At 45.5% G+C, this 20,274-nt stretch overlaps 1 protein-coding gene across 7 annotated transcripts in view; it reads right to left on the bottom strand.

The window, feature by feature from the left end:
• LOC133511851 (calsequestrin-2-like) overlaps nt 1-20,274 on the bottom strand; it is a 29,484-nt gene that overhangs the window by 1,541 nt on the left and 7,669 nt on the right. For 2 of the 7 annotated variants that reach the window (XM_061840843.1, XM_061840841.1), the window contains exons 2-13: nt 18,217-18,424; nt 13,813-13,973; nt 11,114-11,291; nt 9,996-10,103; nt 7,732-8,047; nt 5,524-5,608; nt 4,266-4,366; nt 3,662-3,773; nt 1,948-2,021; nt 1,742-1,872; nt 741-786; nt 595-649 (exon numbers count right to left, since the gene is read on the bottom strand). In XM_061840843.1, coding sequence (XP_061696827.1) covers nt 595-649; nt 741-786; nt 1,742-1,872; nt 1,948-2,021; nt 3,662-3,773; nt 4,266-4,366; nt 5,524-5,608; nt 7,732-8,047; nt 9,996-10,012 — 937 coding nt within the window. In that variant the 5' untranslated portion in view covers nt 10,013-10,103; nt 11,114-11,291; nt 13,813-13,973; nt 18,217-18,424. Of the gene's footprint in view, nt 1-594; nt 650-740; nt 787-1,741; nt 1,873-1,947; nt 2,022-3,661; nt 3,774-4,265; nt 4,367-5,523; nt 5,609-7,731; nt 8,274-9,103; nt 9,225-9,995; nt 10,104-11,113; nt 11,292-13,812; nt 13,974-15,528; nt 17,023-18,216; nt 18,425-20,274 lie in introns of all 7 variants that reach the window. The other 5 variants (XM_061840842.1, XM_061840846.1, XM_061840845.1 and 2 more) reach the window with 5 other exon arrangements.

The raw sequence follows: 20,274 nt of genomic DNA on the forward strand, positions 1-20,274 counted from the left end.
TTTTTTGGGCTACCCGACACCGCCAGTTTGAGAATCGGTGTTACAGACAGCGGCGGAGCAATAAAATGTGATTTACTCATAAAAATGAATCCATCAATTTATCACACTGTACAAACAGGAAAACAATCAGATTGATGGATGATGTTTTTTTTTTTTTGTTACAGATAAAAGAAATCAAAAATTTAGGTCTCTTTGGAAAAACCGCAATGTACTGTTTGATGAAACATTTTTCTCAAAGTGGCAATTTCCATGAAAATTAATACGCTGAAAGGGGGATTCCACCATAATGATAAACATCTGTGTTGGTTTTTACAAACAGGAAGCATAGTGAGTTCTTTTCATAGTAATGGCAGCAAGCCATCCACCTCTAATGCCAAAATGTTTTTCTTCCAGGGCCTCAAACAAAAAATAATTGTGGTCATAAAAAACATAGACCACACAGACGACACAAAAAATAGCTAAATAGGTGTAACGTGCAGAAGAAATATTAATTTTGGGTTTCACATCATTTCCATGAACAGCTTTGGACTTTTTGGGTGAAAATTAGGCACAGATTGACTTGAAACCTTCGGGCAACGGCAAAGTCTCCCTTACCCGGGTCCTCCTCCTCAGCGAAGGCCACGATGTGGATTCCCTCGATGTCGTCCTCCTGAAAACAAGACAAACCCGGCCGGGGGTCAAAGGGGAATACGGGCTCGTGAAAACGTTTTCCTCCGACTTTGTTGCCCGTCGAGGCTTACCCAGGTCTCAAACATGTCCTCGGCGCGCAGTTTTCGCAAAGTGGGCCTGACGACACAAAAATCTTTGTGAGTGATGTAACAGCACCATGAAAACCACATCAAGTTGAGGGAATACTACGTTACATTTCAATTATCCGTCCATCCATTATCTACTGCTCTTCCGGGTCGGGTCGGACCCAGAGTTCCCATTCCCCAGCCACTTCTTCCGGGTCTTCCGGAGGGATCGCGAGGCGTTCCCGAGCCATAGTCTCCCCGGCGTGTCCTGGGTCGTCCCCGGGGTCTCTTTCCGGTGGGACGTGCCCAGAACACCTCACCAGGGTGGCGTCCGGATCAGATGCCCCAGCCACCAGACCCCCATCTGGCTCCTCTCAATGCGGAGGAGCAGCGGCTCGACACTGAGCCCCTCCCGGATGACCGAGCTTCTCGCCCGTTCTCTAAGGGAGAGCCCGGACACCCTGCGGAAACTCATTTCGGCCGCTTGTGTCCGGGATCTTGTTCTTTCGGTCACGACCCGCAGCTCGTGCCCATAGGTGAGGGTAGGAACGTAGATCGACTGATAAATTGGGAGCTTGGACTTCGGACTTAGCTCCCTCTTTACCACAACGGACCCAAACAAAGTCCGCATCACTGCAGACGCTGAACAGATACGTCTGTCGATCTCCCACTCCATTCTTCCCTCACTCGTGAACAAGACCCCCTAGACACTTGAACTCCTCCACTTGGGGAAGGATCTCATTCGACCCTTCTCCGATTGAGGACCATAGTCTCGGATTTGAAGGTGCCGATTCTCATCCCAGTTGCTTCGCACCCGGCTGCGAATCGCTCCAGTGAGAGCTGGAGATCACGGCTCAGTGAAGCCAACAGAACCACATCATCCGCAAAGAGCAGAGATGCGATGCCCTCTACGCCTCGGCTGCGCCCAGAAATTCTGTCCGTAAAGTCCCGAGCGTTCATCCGCAATTTAAGAGGCGATTCCCGTTTCCGTGTCGTCGTCCGTTTACCGTCTGTGCTCGTTGATGAAGTTGACCAGGTCGTCCTCGGAGTGCGGCTTCCCCGGGATGGTGACGGGCTCCTCCATGAAGGGCTCGTAGAAGTCCACTTCGTTCAGCTTCAGGGTCAGCTCTTTGGCCACCTGAAGCGGCGATTGCGTTTGAAAACACAAAAGACACGTACGCCCGACTCCAGGGAAACGGCGGCGCTCACTCACAGATTTGTCAAAGGTGGCAAAGAACTTGATGTAGGGTTGAAACTGCTCCGCGGCCTCCTTGAAGGCGTCGTAATCTTCAGATACAAGACGAACGTTATCTCACGTTATCTCCTCCATCACACTTGCGCGACATTTGCACACGTCGCCCGGAGCTGAAATAGATGAACTTTGCGCCGGGCTTCCCGCCCCCTCCCGGCTGAGGGTCACGGACCCCCGGAGCAGCTGCGCCGGGCGGGCGGGACGAAAATGGAGGCGCAAATCCGCCGAGATGAGGCGGAAACATTGCGCTGATGAGGGAGCGCTGTCGCAAGTGGACTTGCCTTGACAAAGTCCGGTTCGCTTGTTCCGAACAAATGCAAAACGCCATAGACGGGCTCACGGTCCTGCGGTGTTGTTAGAACCCTTTGAGCAATGGATATTAGAATAGAATCTGTGGAGTAACACATAGATAGTATACCAATTCTTATCTATCATAATATCATTTATTCTAATTAATTAAAAAGTCTTGTTACTGCTGGAGTTTTCACTGGCTTCGTGTATATCTCGTTGCCTGTATGAATCTGCCCCCAGGTGGCCGAGGGAGGTACAACAGAAGGGGCAGCACAATGTTCATTGAGTATCTAACACAAAGATTTTACTAGCAACTTTGCTGTAACTATTATATTCCTTATTGAGCTATTTTTGGAGTACTTTAATTGACGCCTGTCATGAGCAAGGCTTGGCCACCGCCAAGAGGGGCGTGGCCACGCCACTGCTCTGGGCGCTCACAGCTGTTTCACATTCGGACTGTAATTAGACTCCCATTTGCCAGTTCGTTGGTTTGCGTTAGTGAGTTGCATTCGTTGCCTGTGGGGACTCTCCGGTTCTACCCGTAAGTTAGGGTGACTTTTTGTTTGACCCTCGAGTTAGCTTGCTTCAAAGTCATCGAACCCTCTTTTGGATCCCGCCTAGCCTAGCGTTTCTGTGCGTCCGCCCTGTCAGACTGCTACACCTCGTATGACCCAGTTTCCGGAATAAACTACATTGTACATTATGCCTCTGCCTCGAAGTCCTGCATTTGTGTCCGTCCCCGTAATGGAGGTTCGTGACAACTGGTTTGTAATCGGTTTGAGGTGCGCACAAGATGACAGCAAAACATTTTTTAGACAGTTCAACACACGTGCTTGATGGGATATTTTTATATTAGCCTAGCCTAGCGTTTCTGTGCCTCCGCCCTGTCGGGCTGCTACACCACGTATCACCCAGTTCCTGTAATAAACTACATTGTACATTATGCCTCTGCCTCGAAGTCCTGCATTTGTGTCCGTCCCCGTAACGGAGGTTCGTGACAACTGGTTTGTAATCGATTGAGGTGCGCACAAAATGACAGCAAAACATTTTTTAGACAGTTCAACACACGTCCTTGATGCGATATTTTTATATTAGCCTAGCCTAGCGTTTCTGTGCCTCCGCCCTGTCGGGCTGCTACACCACGTATCACCCAGTTCCTGTAATAAACTACATTGTACATTATGCCTCTGCCTCGAAGTCCTGCATTTGTGTCCGTCCCCGTAACGGAGGTTCGTGACAACTGGTTTGTAATCGGTTTGAGGTGTGCACAAGATGACAGCAAAACATTTTTTAGACAGTTCAACACACGTGCTTGATCCGATATTTTTACATTAGACATGGCTTTGGCATGAGCGCAAAAACAGTTCGCTTTCTTGCGACTTACGCTCGGAGTCGTCGCCCTTAAAGTAACCGATGACGCGGATGTCCTCCTCCATCCTGTCGAAGGCCCTCAGCTCCAGGGCGTTGTCAATCACTTCCACGGGCTCCTCCAATACCTGCAAAGAGGGGAGGGGTCATTAGGGGTGGGGGCGGGGGGGGGGCACATGACATTGGGGCTGGAAGACACGCAAGTCAAACGAAGTCATAAACGCGACGCACAAGGTTTTGACTATCCAGCAGGTCGAGGCTGTGTTGAGATTATGCGACGCACGAGGGCGAACAATCGCGCACCGGCAAGGTCAAAACGATCAGCCGGCAAAGTTCAACACGGCTGACGGAGTTCGAACCCGCGGTTAAGTCTTCAAATCAGTTCCAATGCCAGGATTGTGCCGTCAGCTTTTGTCTCCTAATGTCGAGAAAGGGTTCGGGTTTCAAAGGACACCGACGTGGCGTTTCCAGACTCGTTAAGAGCTTCAAATTACAGCTTTCCGACCCTTGGGCCGGGCTTTCAAAGTCTTCTTTCAAGCGAGTGTCGAATGGGGGTCCAAACCAGGTTCGGGTTTCAGGTCAAGGCTTGGAATTGGGCCTTCTCGAGCGGGTCCACTCACGTCCAGCAAGAACTCCACCAGGGTGTTCGCGGAGAGCCAGCCGTCAAACTCGATCACGCGATCGGCCTTGAACACGTACACGCTGCCTTCCTCCGCCAGGCCTACCGTGGAAAATGAAATTATTTTTTTTTTTTAAATCAATTTGCTGAAGTACATCTCAAAATATAACAAAATGATGTCTAATACATGCATAAAAGAATAAAATACAAACATGGAAAATGATACTCAACTGAAATGTAAATCCAGTAACATTAAAAATTAAAATTAAATTTGAATGCGTTTTTCTCATTAATTAATTAGTTTGATAAAAATAATAATTTAAATGCAACGGAATTAAGTAAAAAAAAAAGAATATTCAAATGATTTCAATGGCCCGACAAGTTCAGTTAAACGTTGAATTCACTTGTAATTCTTTTATTAATTTGTTCATTCATTCATTCATTCATCTTCCGTTCTGCTTATCCTCACCAGGGTCGCGATGAACCCTTCCCCAGGGGCGAAAAACTCTTTCACTCAAGGCAAATTAGTCCTCCATTGTATTATTAAAATGGTACACGCGCAAATCCTTTCTGTTTAAGAATAAAATTAATGTAAGTGCAATTTTGAAAATCTATCCATCCATCCATTTTCTTTGCCGCTTATCCTCACGAGGGTCGCGGGGGAGCGCTGGAGCCGATCCCAGCTGTCAACGGGCAGGAGGCGGGGCACACCCTGAACTGGTTGCCGGCCAATCGCAGGGCACAATTTTGAAAATCTAAATGAACGAAAATACATAACATACTATTATTGAAAATAATCTGATGTGCTCATATACCACAAAAACTTAAAGAACAGAAATGCAAATACTATCATGACACTAAAATGATGATTGATTACAATTAGCATTATCATCATTGTGTTAAAATGATCATGTGAATATTTAGTTTTAAAATTGAATGTCTATTGACCTCTTTAAAAATGTCTGTCTCAGTTGGTGCAGTGTCAATAAATTATGATTATGGTATTAGAACTACATGCTAGGGTATAACAACTCAATAAGTTATTTTAAGGTCTTGAGATTCCATTTCTAATCACACCCGCAACTATATCTGCGGGCATGACTGACCACACCCGTAACTTTATATCTGCGGGCATGACTGACCACACCCATACACTTTTCAAATTCTTCCCAATCGATCGCCATGACGTCAGCGATGATGAAAATGTACAGATGTCGGCGTCATATTTTGTTTTTTGCAATCTTCCACTCGATACTCGCCTAGCTTCTTCGACACCTTGGCGTCCTTTTGGGAGTCGACCATCCCGAATCCGACGTCTTTGTCCTCCATGACCTGCGCCACGAGCTGCACGTCGAACACAAGCGAGAAACGTGTCAGATGGAAAACCGGAAACGTCGTTTTAATCATTCGGTGGAAAGATGAAAGGGAAAATTGCTGCGCCCCCGGAGGCCGTGGAGACACAGTTACATAATTAGCCGTATTGTTCTAAAAATAACACAAAAGTATTAGCGCGGCGGTCGTTCCGACGCAAAACTATCCAGCACCGGCGCTGCGATTTATTTCGGCATCAACAATGCGTGAAGATCGCGAGCCGAGGTCCGGTCCGGCTGCATTCCCGCCCCTGCAATTATTCTGCATTAATACGCGATGGAGCTGATTATTGTATCTGTACGCAATTCTGTACAATTGTTGAGCACACGAGCGAATATCAAGTGTGCATTGGTGGCGTCGCATGAAAGCCGACGTGAGGAACGAGGTCAGCGCTGTTCTGTGTGTAACGTGAGATGCGTTATGCGCATTGTTTCCAAGAGCGCGTGACTCAAAAGGAGATTCATGGTAAACGATCTTGCAGGGGCCAGGGATGTGGATTGATAAGATCGTCACAAGAAAAAAAAAAAAAAAAAATATATATATATATATATATAGATGGAAAAACTTTTTAACCCTTTTCAATAATAATAATGTCAATTTGCAGTATGCCGGCATTTTGATTTTGAAATGATCACTTTGTTCCCGGGAAATCACAGATGCATGATTGACTGTATAGATTGTTTATAGAAATGAGCTGACTACATATGGCTCTTTTGTTTTTTTTTTTTTCATTCATTTTATTTGTGAATCATATAAATTACCGTTGAGTAGATAAGTGCCCTTTTTGGGGGCTTGAGCACCACCCTCTAAAATTGCCTGTGCACGTGCCTGCTTTCCGACATTGCAAGGTTTTTGATGGTGAGCTCCTCTGTCCATCCATCCATCCATCCATCCATTTTCTTAGCCACTTATCCTCACAAAGGTCGCATGGAGAGGTGGAGCCTATCCCATCTGTCAAGGGGCAGGAGGCGGCGTACACCCTGAACTGGTTGCCAGCCAATCGCAGGCCACATAGAGACAAACAGCCGCACTCACAATCACACCTACGGGCAATTTAGAGTGTCCAATTAATGTTGCATGTTTTTGGGATGTGGCAGGAAACCAGAGTGCCCGGAGAAAACCCACACAGGCACTGGGAGAACGTGCAATCTCCACACAGGCAGGGCCGAGATTGAACCCAGGTCGTCAGAACTGTGAGGCCTTTTTTCGTGTTAATTGTGAAAAATATAAATAACCGTTGAGTGGATGAGTGCCCTTTTTTGACCTTGAGCACCAGCCCTTAAAAATGTCTGTGCACGTGCCCGCTTTCCAACATTGGAAGGTTTTTGATGGTGAGCGCCTCTACTGAGAAGCAATTTACAGATCACAATATTTTTATGAGCGGCACGGCGGATCAGCTCGTAAAGCATTGCCCTTCAGTTCTGAGGACTCGGGTTCGATCCTGGCCCCGCCTGTGTGGAGTTTGCAAGTGCTCCCCGTGCCTGCGTTCCTCTGGGAACTCCGGTTTCCTCCTACTTCCCAAAAACATGCAACAGTGATTGGCCACTCTAAATTGCCCATAGGTGTGATTATAAGTGTGACTGTTTGTCTCGAGGTGCCCTGCGATTGGCTGGCAACCAGTTCTGGGTGTACTCCGGCTCCTGCCCCTGTTGAGACCTGGGATAGGCTCCAGCACTACCCACGACCCGTGAGGATGAGCGGCTAAGAAAATGGATGGAAAACATTTTTATGGCGGCACCTGGTGGTCTGTTTGAAGCTCGTCGCAATTTGACAACCTCCTCCTGATCCAGCAACGAGGCCTTCAGGTGTCAGCGTGACCTAAGAGGCGTTCTGTCGCATATTTTGAATTTTGAACGCGTTTGCTGCCTGCGAAGCAAGCCCATAACCCCCCCCCCACAAACCAACAGAATGTCGGGCAACTACACAGCCCTACGTGGAAGCCGAATGATTTCCATCGCACATTGGATTGAATTCAATGAGTAATGGCAAGAAATTCAAATAACATGAACAATCCTACAAGTGTAAGCATTAAAATGTCTCCTGTGTTGTATTTAGAATCATTTAAACGGACTGTATCATCCCTTCATCCTCAATACCTCAAGCACCAGCTCGGTCATCTGGTGCTGCTTCTGCATCTCCTTGTCGGCCACGGGCTCGTGGTAGTACAGGCACAGCACGTTGTACTGCTTCAAGGCCTTCTTGTAGTTCTTGTCGTTGATGTGGAGAACGCGGTCTTTGCCGTCGTACTGCGGGAACTCGAGGCCCTTCTCGCCCGGGGCCACGGGCGCCAGGCCCAGGCACGGGAGCAGGAACAACCAGAGGGAAAGCATGGTCCGCGACCGCAGCGTCCGCAAGCCCCCGAAAGTCCCGAAAGTGCGGTCGGCGTTGATCGTCGCAAAGGTCAAGCTGGGCCTGAGAAAGGTCACAAGAGGAAATGTGAAGATTCAAGAAAAAAGGTCCATCAGCGGTCCCGAGATATCCCCAGAGATCCCGCTTCTACGTGCATCCCTTATTTCGCCCTGCTCCTCTCGCTCCTTCACGCCTCGACAGAGCGGCGCACGGTCCGGCCCGCGGAGGGTGGGGGGGGTCGGCCGAACGGCGAGAAGGAAAACCATACATAGCGCCGCTCCACCTCTGCCTGCGCAGGAAGGCCCATTTTTAGGACAGCAGTTGTTTAAAGGCTAAAAATAAACACCCGAGTCAGAAAGAGAGGCAGCTGGATGGCTGTTATGTCGAGCTTTTTTTGGGTGGGGTGGGGTGGGGGGGGTGGGGGGTAGCGGTTATTTCGAGAGAGGACCAGAAAACAAAGTGGACTTGTTATTTAGCGCGTTGAGATAACGGCAGAGTATTTGAGTTGACCCGTCATACCTGCCAACAGGTGTGTGCAAAAGGGCAACAGCTAGCATTTGGCTACTAGCTTGTAGCTGGGAGGTAGTAAAAATATTGCTATTCATAAAGATTAGGTGATAAATAAGATTCTTGAGACCAGGGCTGTCAAACTCTTTTTTGGCGTGGGGCCACATTGTAGTTACGATTTTCCTCAGAGGGTCGTTATGCTGAAACCATAGAAAACCTGATCATATTTACACATGAATTTGATTAACTAGTTTAGGAAACAGAAAGCAAGCGTAATGGATTTTTCCAACCGTTGTTCATGTTTGGTTACACAAAAATGCTGGTAATATCTCAACATTATCATTTAGGATACACGACAACTTGAAATGTTGTGACATATTTTCACAAGAATCTCGGCACGGTGGATCAGCTGGAAAGCGTTGGGCTCACAGTTCTGAGGTCCCGGGTTCAATCCCGGCCCAGCCTGTGTGGAGTTTGGATGTTCTCCCCGTGCCTGAGTGGGTTTTCTCCGGGCACTCCGGTTTCCTCCCACATCCCAAAAAAGATGCGACATTAACTGGAGACTCTAAATTGCCCGTAGGGGTGATTGTGAGTGCGGCCGTTTGTCTCAACGTGCCTTGCGATTAGCTGGCAACCAGTTCAGGGTGTACCCCGCCTCCTGCCCGTTGACAGCTGGGATAGGCTCCAGCACTCCCCGCAACCATCTTGAGGATAAGTGGCAAAGATAATGTGGCTGGATGGATGGATGAAAAAAAAAAAAATGTAAGACAACATTAAAGACAAAATTGCAGACAACACAAACAAGAAGGAAAGAAATACCAAAGACCAAAATGAAGGCAAAAGACCACAGGGAACATTGATCAGTTTTCTTGGCCGCTTATCCTCATAAGGGTCACACTTACAATCACACCTATGGGCAATTTAGAGTGGCCAATTAATGTTGCATGTTTTTGGGATGTGGGAGGAAACCCACGGAGGAGAACATGGAAACTCCACACAGGCGGGGCCGGGATTGATCCCGGTACCTCAGAACTGTGAGGCCAACGCTTTCCCAGCTGATCCACCGTGCCGCCCTCCCACAGAGAACAGTGAAGACAAAAATGAAGGCACACACACAAGTGGAAAAAAAAGAAAGAACAAAAAACAGAAGACAAACGTCAAGGCACCAAGACCCATAAACAAACAACAATCACTTTATTTAGTCCAAAGAAAGAAACCGCACAGAGCAACGGGTCCAAAATGGAGGAGAACGTATCGCTCCGTTTTTATTCCCCAAAGCAGACACGTTCACTTAGAGGGAATAATAACGTTAACCCGGGTCCTGTTTTAGCCTCCTCGTGTCCTCCCAAGTCATCGGAGGTTTGAAAAAGACACAACAATAGGTACACCCGCAGAACCCAAATATGGATTCAAATCTACATTTTTCTCAATTAGGGTTCATTTGTCAGCAGCACGCGGTTTTAGTTCTCCCGTTGCGCGGCACTCGTCAAATAATAACAAATACCCGATGACGGGTCGCATCCAGCTGTCGCGTTGCCCCTCCCGTTGTCATGGTGATGATCCAAAACACTCCAAATGAACGCGGGGCAGAACGTTCAGATTGACACGGCGCCTGACGGGAACACAAACGTGCAAAGTCGGTAAAAGGCACATCCAAACGTCGAAAAAATGGATGACGTGCACTCACAGATAGAGAGAGAGAAAAAAAATGACATTAAAGAATCAATGTAATATATGCAACAGCCATAAAGACACGTAAATGTGCTTAAAATAAGATAAAATTAAATATGGAACAGCTATTTAAATAAATCTAGAAAGGTGACTGAATAACAGATAATAGTATGAATAATAACGTAAAAAAAGTTCAGTTAAACCTATATATAGGAATAAATAACACTAATATTGTATATATTTTTTCCTTTATTTTAACTCATTCATACTATTAATATCTGATTTAATTGAACTTATATACACACACATTAATTGTATGAATAATAACTTAAAATAAAAGTTCAATTAAACCCATATCTAGAATAAATACTACGTGTGTGTGTGTATATATATATATATATACACACACACTTTTTCCTTTATTTTAAGTTATTATTCATACTATTATCTGATTTCATTGAATTAATACATATGTATATATAATATTAGTGTTATTTATTCCTATATATGGATTTAATTGAGCTTTTATTTTAGGTTATTGTTCATACTAATATCTGAATCCAAAAATATATAACAAAGTTATAAATATCAAATCTATAAATAATCAAATCCAACAGAGTAAAAGCAGCAGTTGAAAAACTTAAATAAGTACGTACACAAATAAAAATTTTCAAAATGTTACAGCGTGTGTGATTGGCAAATCGCTAAATGTACACATTCCCTATGTGAGTGCTGTAGAATGTGTTATAAATCTGTGTATAGTGTACATAAAATTAAATTCCAACAGTGTAAACAAAAAAAAATGCAGTAACAAAATCATGAAGTACAATGCATAATATCAGTGATTGTGTATGACGATAACCAACACAATTTATGACTTGAATGAAATGTTTGTTAAATCAGCTTGTGAATACATGCAGGACAAATTTTTCAAATGGAAAAACTTCTTACCTCAGGGTGGCCTTGTCGTACTGCACGGTACCGCCTTGCACCCACAGGGGGGAGCCCAAGACGAGACGATGCCGAGATTCGCTCCGGTCCTGCTCGGCGCTCAGTTTTGGACCCTCCGCAGGCGAAAGGTGCAAACAAAATGACCTCATGCCGTTTGCACTTCTTTCACTGACAATTTCTGTTAAAAAAAGGCAAACTGTGGGGAAACGAGGCCTTCGTTTGTGCTCATCCACAATACGAGCTGAGCCCCCAAGTCATAACCCCCCCCCCACCCCGCTCCGCTATCTTGCTCGAGGGCACTTCGGCGCCCTTTCCGCGGACAAGAACGCTTCAAAGTTGATTTGTGTGCGAGCGCTTCTGATCACTGCCCAGAACCAAAAATGTATTTGCCGTCCGGCCCAATGCAACGGGAGGGCCCAGAGGAATAAAAAAAAAAAAAAAAATTGAATAATATAAACAAAAGCGCAACCACAAATAAACACGCGGACCCCCCCACCGCGCACACATGAACGGGGAGTAAAGTAAAGCTAAAAGTGGAAACGAGCTCGCAGTTTGGAAAATTCCACGCGAAAAGGAGTGGTGGCCGCCTGACTGGAGCCAATAAAAACACAGCCGTCAAATGTGACTTATTTGGCACGCGCAATTGTTCTAGTAATGCTACATCAAATATGATTTCATGCGCCGCCGCCAGCTCATCACAACTTTGGACGGGGACTCGACCACTGAGCTTTCGACCTCCGATCGCGGGCCGGGCCTCGGGTTTGGTCACTCCGTGTTGTCATGGCGACTTAAGAGCAACAGGAATCCGGTGTCTGTTTTTTAACCTCAGGAATTTTCGCTGTTGGCTCCCACTGACCAAAAAGCAAGTTACGACACAATGCCTGTTGAAAGGACACCGGGTTGAGGGGGGGGGGGGGGGGGGGGGAGAAGACCCGGTCCAGAATATTTGGAATCATGCTTGAAAATGACACACAGCCCAAAACATATTTTGCTGCTCCAACTTAACTTTTGCCCGCAGGCACATTTCTATCAATTCATCCATTTTGGATAGTTTTTGTCGTCTGTCACATGCTGTCTTCCTCAGACCCCCCCCCCCCCCAATGGAACTGCCACTCCCCCCCCCCCCCCTCACCTGCGATGAAGCCAGCTGCTTATCATTCCCAATATTCATCACCGGTACAGCGCTCTGGTGTGCAAACGTGCCACCACCTGCTCCCCCCCCCCCCCCCCGGAGTTTACACTGTTTTGGTGATGCACCGAGTCAAACCTTTTGCCCTGGAAAAGAAATTGTCAACAGCCCCTGGGTTTGCCACTTCTCAGAGCTCATCAGTGCGGCATTGTAACGTTTGTGCCAAGTAATGTTTACTGTCTGCCAACTAGCATTAGCATTAAGCTAGCAGGATTTTTTTTTTTCTCTCCCCCAGGCAGTTTGGTTGTTTTAGAATCCACGAGTTTTGTATTAGACAGTAAATTTCAACCGGGTGTAACGTTAAAGAGCACAAAGTTTTTTTTTTTTTTTTTAGATTTGTTCTGCCGCTTACTGTAAAATGTGTTGAGCTGCGTTCGCTGCCACCAAAAGAAAAATATTGTGATCTGTATATTGCTCACCATCAAAAACCTTGCAAAGCGGGCACGTGCACAGAGATTTTTAAGGGCCGGTGCTCAAGCCCAAGAAAGGGCAGTCATCCACTCAAAGGTTATTTATATTTTTCCACAATTAAAAGAAAAAAAGGCCTCACAGTTCACACCGATCACACCCCCCCGTGTGGAGTTTGCATGCCCCCCTGTCCCTGCATGGGTTTCCTCCGGGCACTCCGGTTTCCTCCCACATCCCAAAAAAACATGCAACATTAATTGGACACTCTAAATTTCCCCTAGGTGTGATTGCAACTGTTTGTCTCTATGTGCCCTGCGATTGGCTTGCGACCAGTTCAGGGTGTCCCCCTCCTCCTTGCCCCGTTGACAGCCGGATCGGCTGCAGCATTCCGCGACCCTTGTGAGGATAAGCGGCTAAGAGAACGGATGGGTGGATAGTTTGATTCTGACTATTCATAATTCCAGGTCAAGATACGTTTAATTCTTCAAGACATCGTCATCTCTTTTTAGTTACTTTCGATTAAGTTTGAACAAGGCAAAATTATCTGTAGCTGGAATTATGATGAGTCAAGATGATGTTGCGGATTTTACAAAGTTGAGTAACAGATGTACAAATCACGCGCAGATATCTATAATTCAGTCAGTTAAAAAAAAAAAAAAAACAAAAAAAAAACTCAATTTTGTGAAGTTTATCATGTGAACAAATATGTGACCGCTAAATGCTCGCACGTATCGCCACTTTCTATTCAATATTTAAAAAAAGACTTCTTAAAAGTCAGCGCAGGCGTCGCGTGTGGTGCAAACACACCGAGGGGCTCAACAATACCGGCGGCGCCGTGACATAACGCGCCAGGCCCGTTTCAAACCGACGAGACGACAACAACGCAGGCCCGGAGGCGAAGCTGACATTTGCGGGAAAAGAGCGGACGGTTGTTCATGCGGCGTGTTACATAAACGTCACCTTCACATGCATGCATAACATAACGTGTGCATTACGCGACACACGACGACGTTCATCCATTCCCTGACCCGCTTATCCCCACGAGGCTCGCGGGAACACGCGACTATGTAGGTAACGACAACATCCGCTTTTGTTTGTTCACCTTGGGAACGGCGAGCGCTGAACCAGGAACGCCGTTCGGTGATCCCGATGACCTTTCACTTTCTTGACCTCGGCTGGGAATGATTCCCGTGTACTTTTCCACGACGCCGTCCGGCTCCGCCTTACTCGGGACACTTCAGTGACTTTGAATACATAGAAAAACTGAACACAAACATTTTCATTATAAATATTTTGCTTTCAATATATATATATATTTATTTATTTATTTTATTATATTTTTTTATTTGCCAATTTGTTTTTTTACTCTTCTACCATCTTATGTCAAAAAATAGCCACATCATAGTTCATTTTATGCTAATAAAAAGGTATTATAGCTATTTAACATAAGATGGAGAGTTAAAAAAAAAAACTTCTAAAAAAACAAATTAGCCAATTAAAAAAAATACTCAAAGCGAAAGTTAAAAATATTTTAAATGAAACTGTGTTCATTTTTTCTGCATATTAATAGTGACTTAATAGTCTTTAGCAAGGTGAGCATCAGGTGACAAAACAATGCAATAATCTGATCTTTTTAGATTTGTTGTTTCCCCCCCATGTGATTTCCCACCAATAAAGTCAACAAAATGCCACCATCTGAGTTTTCCGTATGCTGTTTGAGATAAATATTTCCTATTTCCTTTTTAGCAAGATCACTAGCTCCGCTAAGCTAACAGTTAACACCAAAAGAGAAGATCCTGAGAAAAAGGATATTCTAAACGACAAAAAAAAAAAAAAAAAATCACTCACTATATTTAGATTTGTTTAATATTCTCTCATCTTTTTCCCCCTCTTATTACTAAACAATATGACCACATCAGAGTTTTGTCAACGATAATTAAGAAAAATCAAGCTATTTACTTTTAATTGCGTTATTTGAAGCTAACTAGCTGCGCAAAGGTAACTGTTAAGACCAGAGAATATTCAGGGCTAAAATAATTGTTATAACACCAAAATGACATTAAAATGTGTAGTTTATGTGCCTACATTTGTATTTATATTTGCATTTTTTCAAGCACCCTAAATATGAATGCTAATCAACAATATCAATTTCCCTAACACTTACCTTTGTACATCCAGCACCTCTAAAACTATGATCATTTTTAAACTCATTATGTACATTAATACTTATTGTTTTATTTTTTTACATCTACGGCAAGCTAGCTAGCCATGCTCTGGCGATCATTAGCAAAGGAAGACAACATTCTAGAATAATCCCATCGAACGGTGAATTAAAAATGTGTAAAAAAAAATATTCCACTGAGCAAAGCGTTTATAATTTGTATGTCCAATTCGATTATTTGCCTTGTTCCTTCCTCCTTAGAAAGTCAACAAAGCACCCCCTTCAAAAGTTTACCTATGCTTATTAAGTTTGTCGTAGCCTGAAGGCTAACCAAGAATATATTTATAATTTGAACATTTCAGAGGGTTTCTGGACTATATTTTTATCACCCGTGGAAAAGTCGCCATGGGACGTCAATCAAATTCATAACACCAAAATAAAGCGTGGCTAATTACTGCATGCTAATCAAGATAAAGATGGGAGGCTCTTCCACGGGCCATCAACTTCTCATTTTCACTCATTAGGTTTTTCTCCAGATCTGGTCCGGATGCCACGGACAATCTCGCTCTTTTACGAGCAAATTTAAAACTTTGCTCCGTGATAAAAGCGCGGGGTCACGGTCGTCATATTTCTGGGATATTGATGGTTCATTTTCACCTTTCGCAAGCAGTGGCAGCCCGTGTTGAACTTTCACCCTCCTCTTGACATAATGTTTAACTCGTGGTTGAGTTTCCCCGGGGGTGGCATCCATGCATCGATTTTCTCTCGCTTTTGTGCTCGTTAGGGTAGATTTCCTCGCCAAAAATAAAGAAATTAGCCCGTATCGGTTTTGATAAACAAGCTCCATTATTCACCTTCTCCGTGCGTAAAGGGCTTTGCGATAACCACAAATTGGTGCTATAAAAATTTAATTGAACTAAATTGACTGGTGGCTAAGATAATCGTTAGCGCCGCGAGGCATTCAGAGCCAAAATCTGATGGGTCGAAAAGACAGAAAGGAAAACGATAAGGGTCCAAACGTCAAACAGCTAAAACATCAACATACTTTTTGTTGTAACCTGAGGCCTCGCTCACGTGTCTTTGAAGTTTTCCATTCACCTTCACCTACATTTTGTAAGTTCCGAGTTCATAGTCCCTACGCCGTAAAGATATGATTGCGTGATTACGTTATAAACCACAAGTCTTAAATATTTTGAGAACCACTTTGCCACATCAAGATGTTGTGCGCTTGATTCTCATGCAATATGAAGCGCCCCCGAGATTGCGTTCCCAGCTTCCACGAGCGCGTTCCCTTGTAGCGTCCAGGGGCGAATAAAGTCCCAGGAATGCCACCGCTCTTTGTTCACAGATCTGTTTTCAGGGAATACCGCAAGTGTGCGCGCGCCGGCTGCAGATTTTGCCACTCCCATGAAAGCGTTTATGGGAAAAGGAAGATGTCCTCTGGTTGCCACAAACTTGACTGATTTCCAAGATCGCGGAGAGGCTCGAGGACAGTTGAAATGTGGCGGCCCGCTTCACACTACCATGTGACAACATGACTGTGAAGCCTGCTTCCTTTTCAAACCCTGTTGCAAATCAATGATTTTGAAAAATAACTTCTTTCCCAGCTGGTATTTCCTCTTTTCTCCTCCTCCTAAAAATAACGTTAAAAGTCCTTGAAGTACGTTCCCGGACAAGATTTTCTTGAACGGGTTTTGAAATCCATCGCACCTGTCAAGAAAGAGTAAACTGTGACCGCATTGTGTTCCGCTGGTCAGCTCGGGCTGACGTTCGAAACACTTTTTTGCAGAAAACATAAAAATCGACCGCAGCAGGCTGCCCAGGCAGTTAGCACGTCTCCTAGGTCTGGGTTTGAATCTTGGGGATTTGCATCTCTACGCAGTGCTTTCATGGGTTTTCTCCCTGCCGGATATAAAAACCATTCACGTGACAGATAGTTGTCCATAGGTGGGAATGCTTCTTCTTTTCCTTTCGGCTTGTCCCGCTTAGGGGTCGCCACAGCATGTCATCTTTTTCCATCCCGTGTAGCCTCCTGTCGAACACCCACTGTCCTCATGTCCTCCCTCACAGCATCCATCAACCTTTTCTTTGGTCGTCCTCAGCACCCTTCTACCAATATAAATCACTCTCACAGAAGCTCCAGGACAAAAGCTGCAGAAAATGGACAGATGGATGAAAATAAATAAATCAACACCTCATGTAAACAAACACGCACGCAAGAGAGGTGACAAGCAAATGTTAGCTCGCCAGTTACGCTAAGCCGTGCGCGCCACGTCTTCACGCGGTCTCTTCAAAACGCACAAATGGATCCATCAGTGGAAAACTACAAATGGACATAGACCAAAAAGCGGAGTATAGAAACTTATAAAACATAACCCATTAACAGTGCTAACAGGCAACATTTCTGCTCAAGCATGCGGACAGCACACACGTAAAGATTTTGAACATATTAACCCATTTTTTTCATCTCGACTGCCACATCAACGTTTTTCTCATGATCCCAACCTCAAATGATGCTTGAAGCTGACTTCATGAGAATAAAATATAGATTTGTTTTGATGCCCTAACACACAAAAACACTTTTTCCACGATGAGCAAAACAAAAGCTGTCGCCCATGTTTTTACAATCGCTCATCAAAAATAATTTACATAACTCTGACGACTCTGAAAGGTTTCGGAATGGGTTTTAGTGACCTCTAATAGGCCGAGAAGCCCTTTTACAGGAGAGTTTTAGCATTTACCGTACAGTGTGTTCATCCATCCAGCCATTTTCTTCGCCGCTTATCCTCACAAGGCTCACAGGGAGTGCTGGAGCCTATCCCAGCTGTCAACAGGCACCCAAAACTGGTTGCTACTCAATCGCAGGGCACGTAGAGACAAACAGCCGCAGTCACAATCACACCTAGGGGCAATTTAGAGTGTCCAATTCACGTTGCATGTTTTTGGGATGTGAAAGGAAACCGGAGTGCCCGGAGAAAACCCACGCAGGCACGGGGAGAGCATGCGAACTCCATACAGGTGGGGCCGGGATTTAAACCACGGTCCTCAGAACTGTGAAGCCAATGGTTTACCAGCTAAGCCACTGTGCCGCCATGAGTTTTTTTTTATACCTACGATGATCTTGCAAGGGGAAATTCAACACACACACACACACACACACTGCCGTATCCTTTTTTTGCACACCACAGAGAGAACCGGATGAGAGTGAGGGATGCAAGCAGGGATTCAGATTGAAATGGTGCTCAAAGGCACTACGGCAGTGGCCAGCAAGCAGACGAGAACTCTAGCAACTTGCTGCCGTTTTTCGTGACAGCAGGAATCGAACTCTGCGGCTCCGCGTGTTACCTTTGAGCAGTGGTTAACAGGTTGCTGTCTCACACTTCTCAGGTTCTGGGTTCAAATCTCAGGTTTGGGGCTCCCCTGTGAGGAGTTTGCTGGTTCTCCCTCCGCTTCCATTGGATTTTCTGGGTGCTGCGGGTTCTTCCATGCGATTGGCTGCCAGTTCCGGGTGTTTCCGATGTCAGGTGGGCCCTGCTCCAGCTCACCTGGAACCCTGATGAGGACAAGCACGGAAAGAACGTATGGATAGATTGTTACTGTGCACAGCTTCGCATGGTTCCCCGGAGGAACTGGAGTTGTTGCCGGGTAACCTCACAGCCACAAAGACATCCCCATCAGATTAAAAATTGATGTCTGGATGAGCGCATAATCTGATTGAGGAGTAAATTGCCGTTTGAACAATCGATTGGAACTAAAGCCTGCACCCTCAACCGGGTCCATTCCGTGTCCAGACGTGGAAAACTGAAAACAAAAACAAAAAACGTGGCTCGCGTCTTGTCCGTGCATATCCTCTCTTTGACGGACGTGAACCCAAACAGCAACGCAATCTTAATCTCGCATCTATCGCCGGATCAATAAATCAGCCCATTAGTCACGCGGCATGACAGGAAGCAGCGCCTCGGAGCTTTTTAACCGAAAGATCACCGCGTCCGCGCGATGAAAACATTCCCAGTCGGTGGCTCTCCGGGCGAGGAAACAGGTCGCCTCGAGTTTAATTTATGAATCGATAATCTCCACGGTCTTTTTTTTTTTTTTTTGCGGTACTTCCAAAAGCTTACACCGCTCGATTACACCGCCCTGACGAATACATTTGCGAGTACAAGAGCGTGAAGTTGTTTGCTGCATTGGTTACAGAAGACGCTGCGTGTTTTGGGCCCGTCCAACACGAGACAATGAACAAAGCCGGGCCCTGGATGCCAGTAGTTTTCCACCAGGACAATATTACGGGGTTTCCTCTCGAGAGGGAGACGCGCGGACCGACGGAGAGAGGGAGGGCGGAGGTAAAGACGCGTAGGAGAGGTGCTGTCCCCGGTGACAAGGTGAATTTTACGGAAAAAAAAAAATAAATGAAAGTAAATCAAAACAAGACCAGGCAAGAATGCAAGTGCGCCGCTTCTTCCTGTGGGATCTTAAACAGAAACATAGCATGACAATGGGGCATTGTTTACAGTTGTATTTTGGCTCCAGACGCGCTGACGCTCAACATATCAACGTGACATACCTCAAGCGACATTATCGGAAATAAATACACCCCTCAAGTTCATGATAGCAAGCGCTAAATGTTCTTTGTTTCTACATAATGCATACACTGTCACGAACCAACAGCGGACCCAAAATGCAGGACTCTGTTACGAAACTACGGTAAGGGGGCGGACCCAAATGCAGGACTTTGAGCCAGAGGCATAATGTTCAATGCAGTTTATTCCGGAAACTGGGGTCATACACGGTGTAACGGTCCGACAAGGCGGACGTACAGAAACGCTAGGCTAGGCGGGATCTAAAATAGATGCAGCAAGGTCTGATGACTATGGGGGAAAACTAACAACTCAATAGGACAGGATCAAACAAAAGGGCACGGAATCGCTGTGACTAAGGGGTACTCTCACGTATGCATAAAAGCGGAGAGTCCCACAGGCTGTAAATGCAACTGACGCAAGGCAACGAACTGGCAAATGCCAGTGACAAAAACTCCAACCTAAATGCCCGTCTAATTACAGTCCGAATGAGTCTTGTGTCAGTGGCCAGGCCTTGCTCATGACAGTCTAATTGAGATCTCATTCAGAACTGTATCAAGACCATTGCACTATTGAGAGAATGGTTAGAATTCTATCCAAGAAAACATTCATGTGAAAGTTTTACGCTACATTCTGATTACTATTATAAAAAAACAGCATTAGCAGGTGTCACCACCCAGATCAGTGGCGTGGCCACGCCCCTCTTGGCAGTGGCCAAGCACGGCTCACGACAGACTCCAAGACGAGGACGTGATCTTAGACGTGGTTTTATTTTGGAAGCAGGTCGATACCGAAAAGCAGTCCAAAACGAGGCAGAGGTGCAAAAAAA

This window comes from Syngnathoides biaculeatus, chromosome 14, assembly GCF_019802595.1.
Source record: "Syngnathoides biaculeatus isolate LvHL_M chromosome 14, ASM1980259v1, whole genome shotgun sequence".
NCBI lineage: Eukaryota > Metazoa > Chordata > Actinopteri > Syngnathiformes > Syngnathidae > Syngnathoides > Syngnathoides biaculeatus.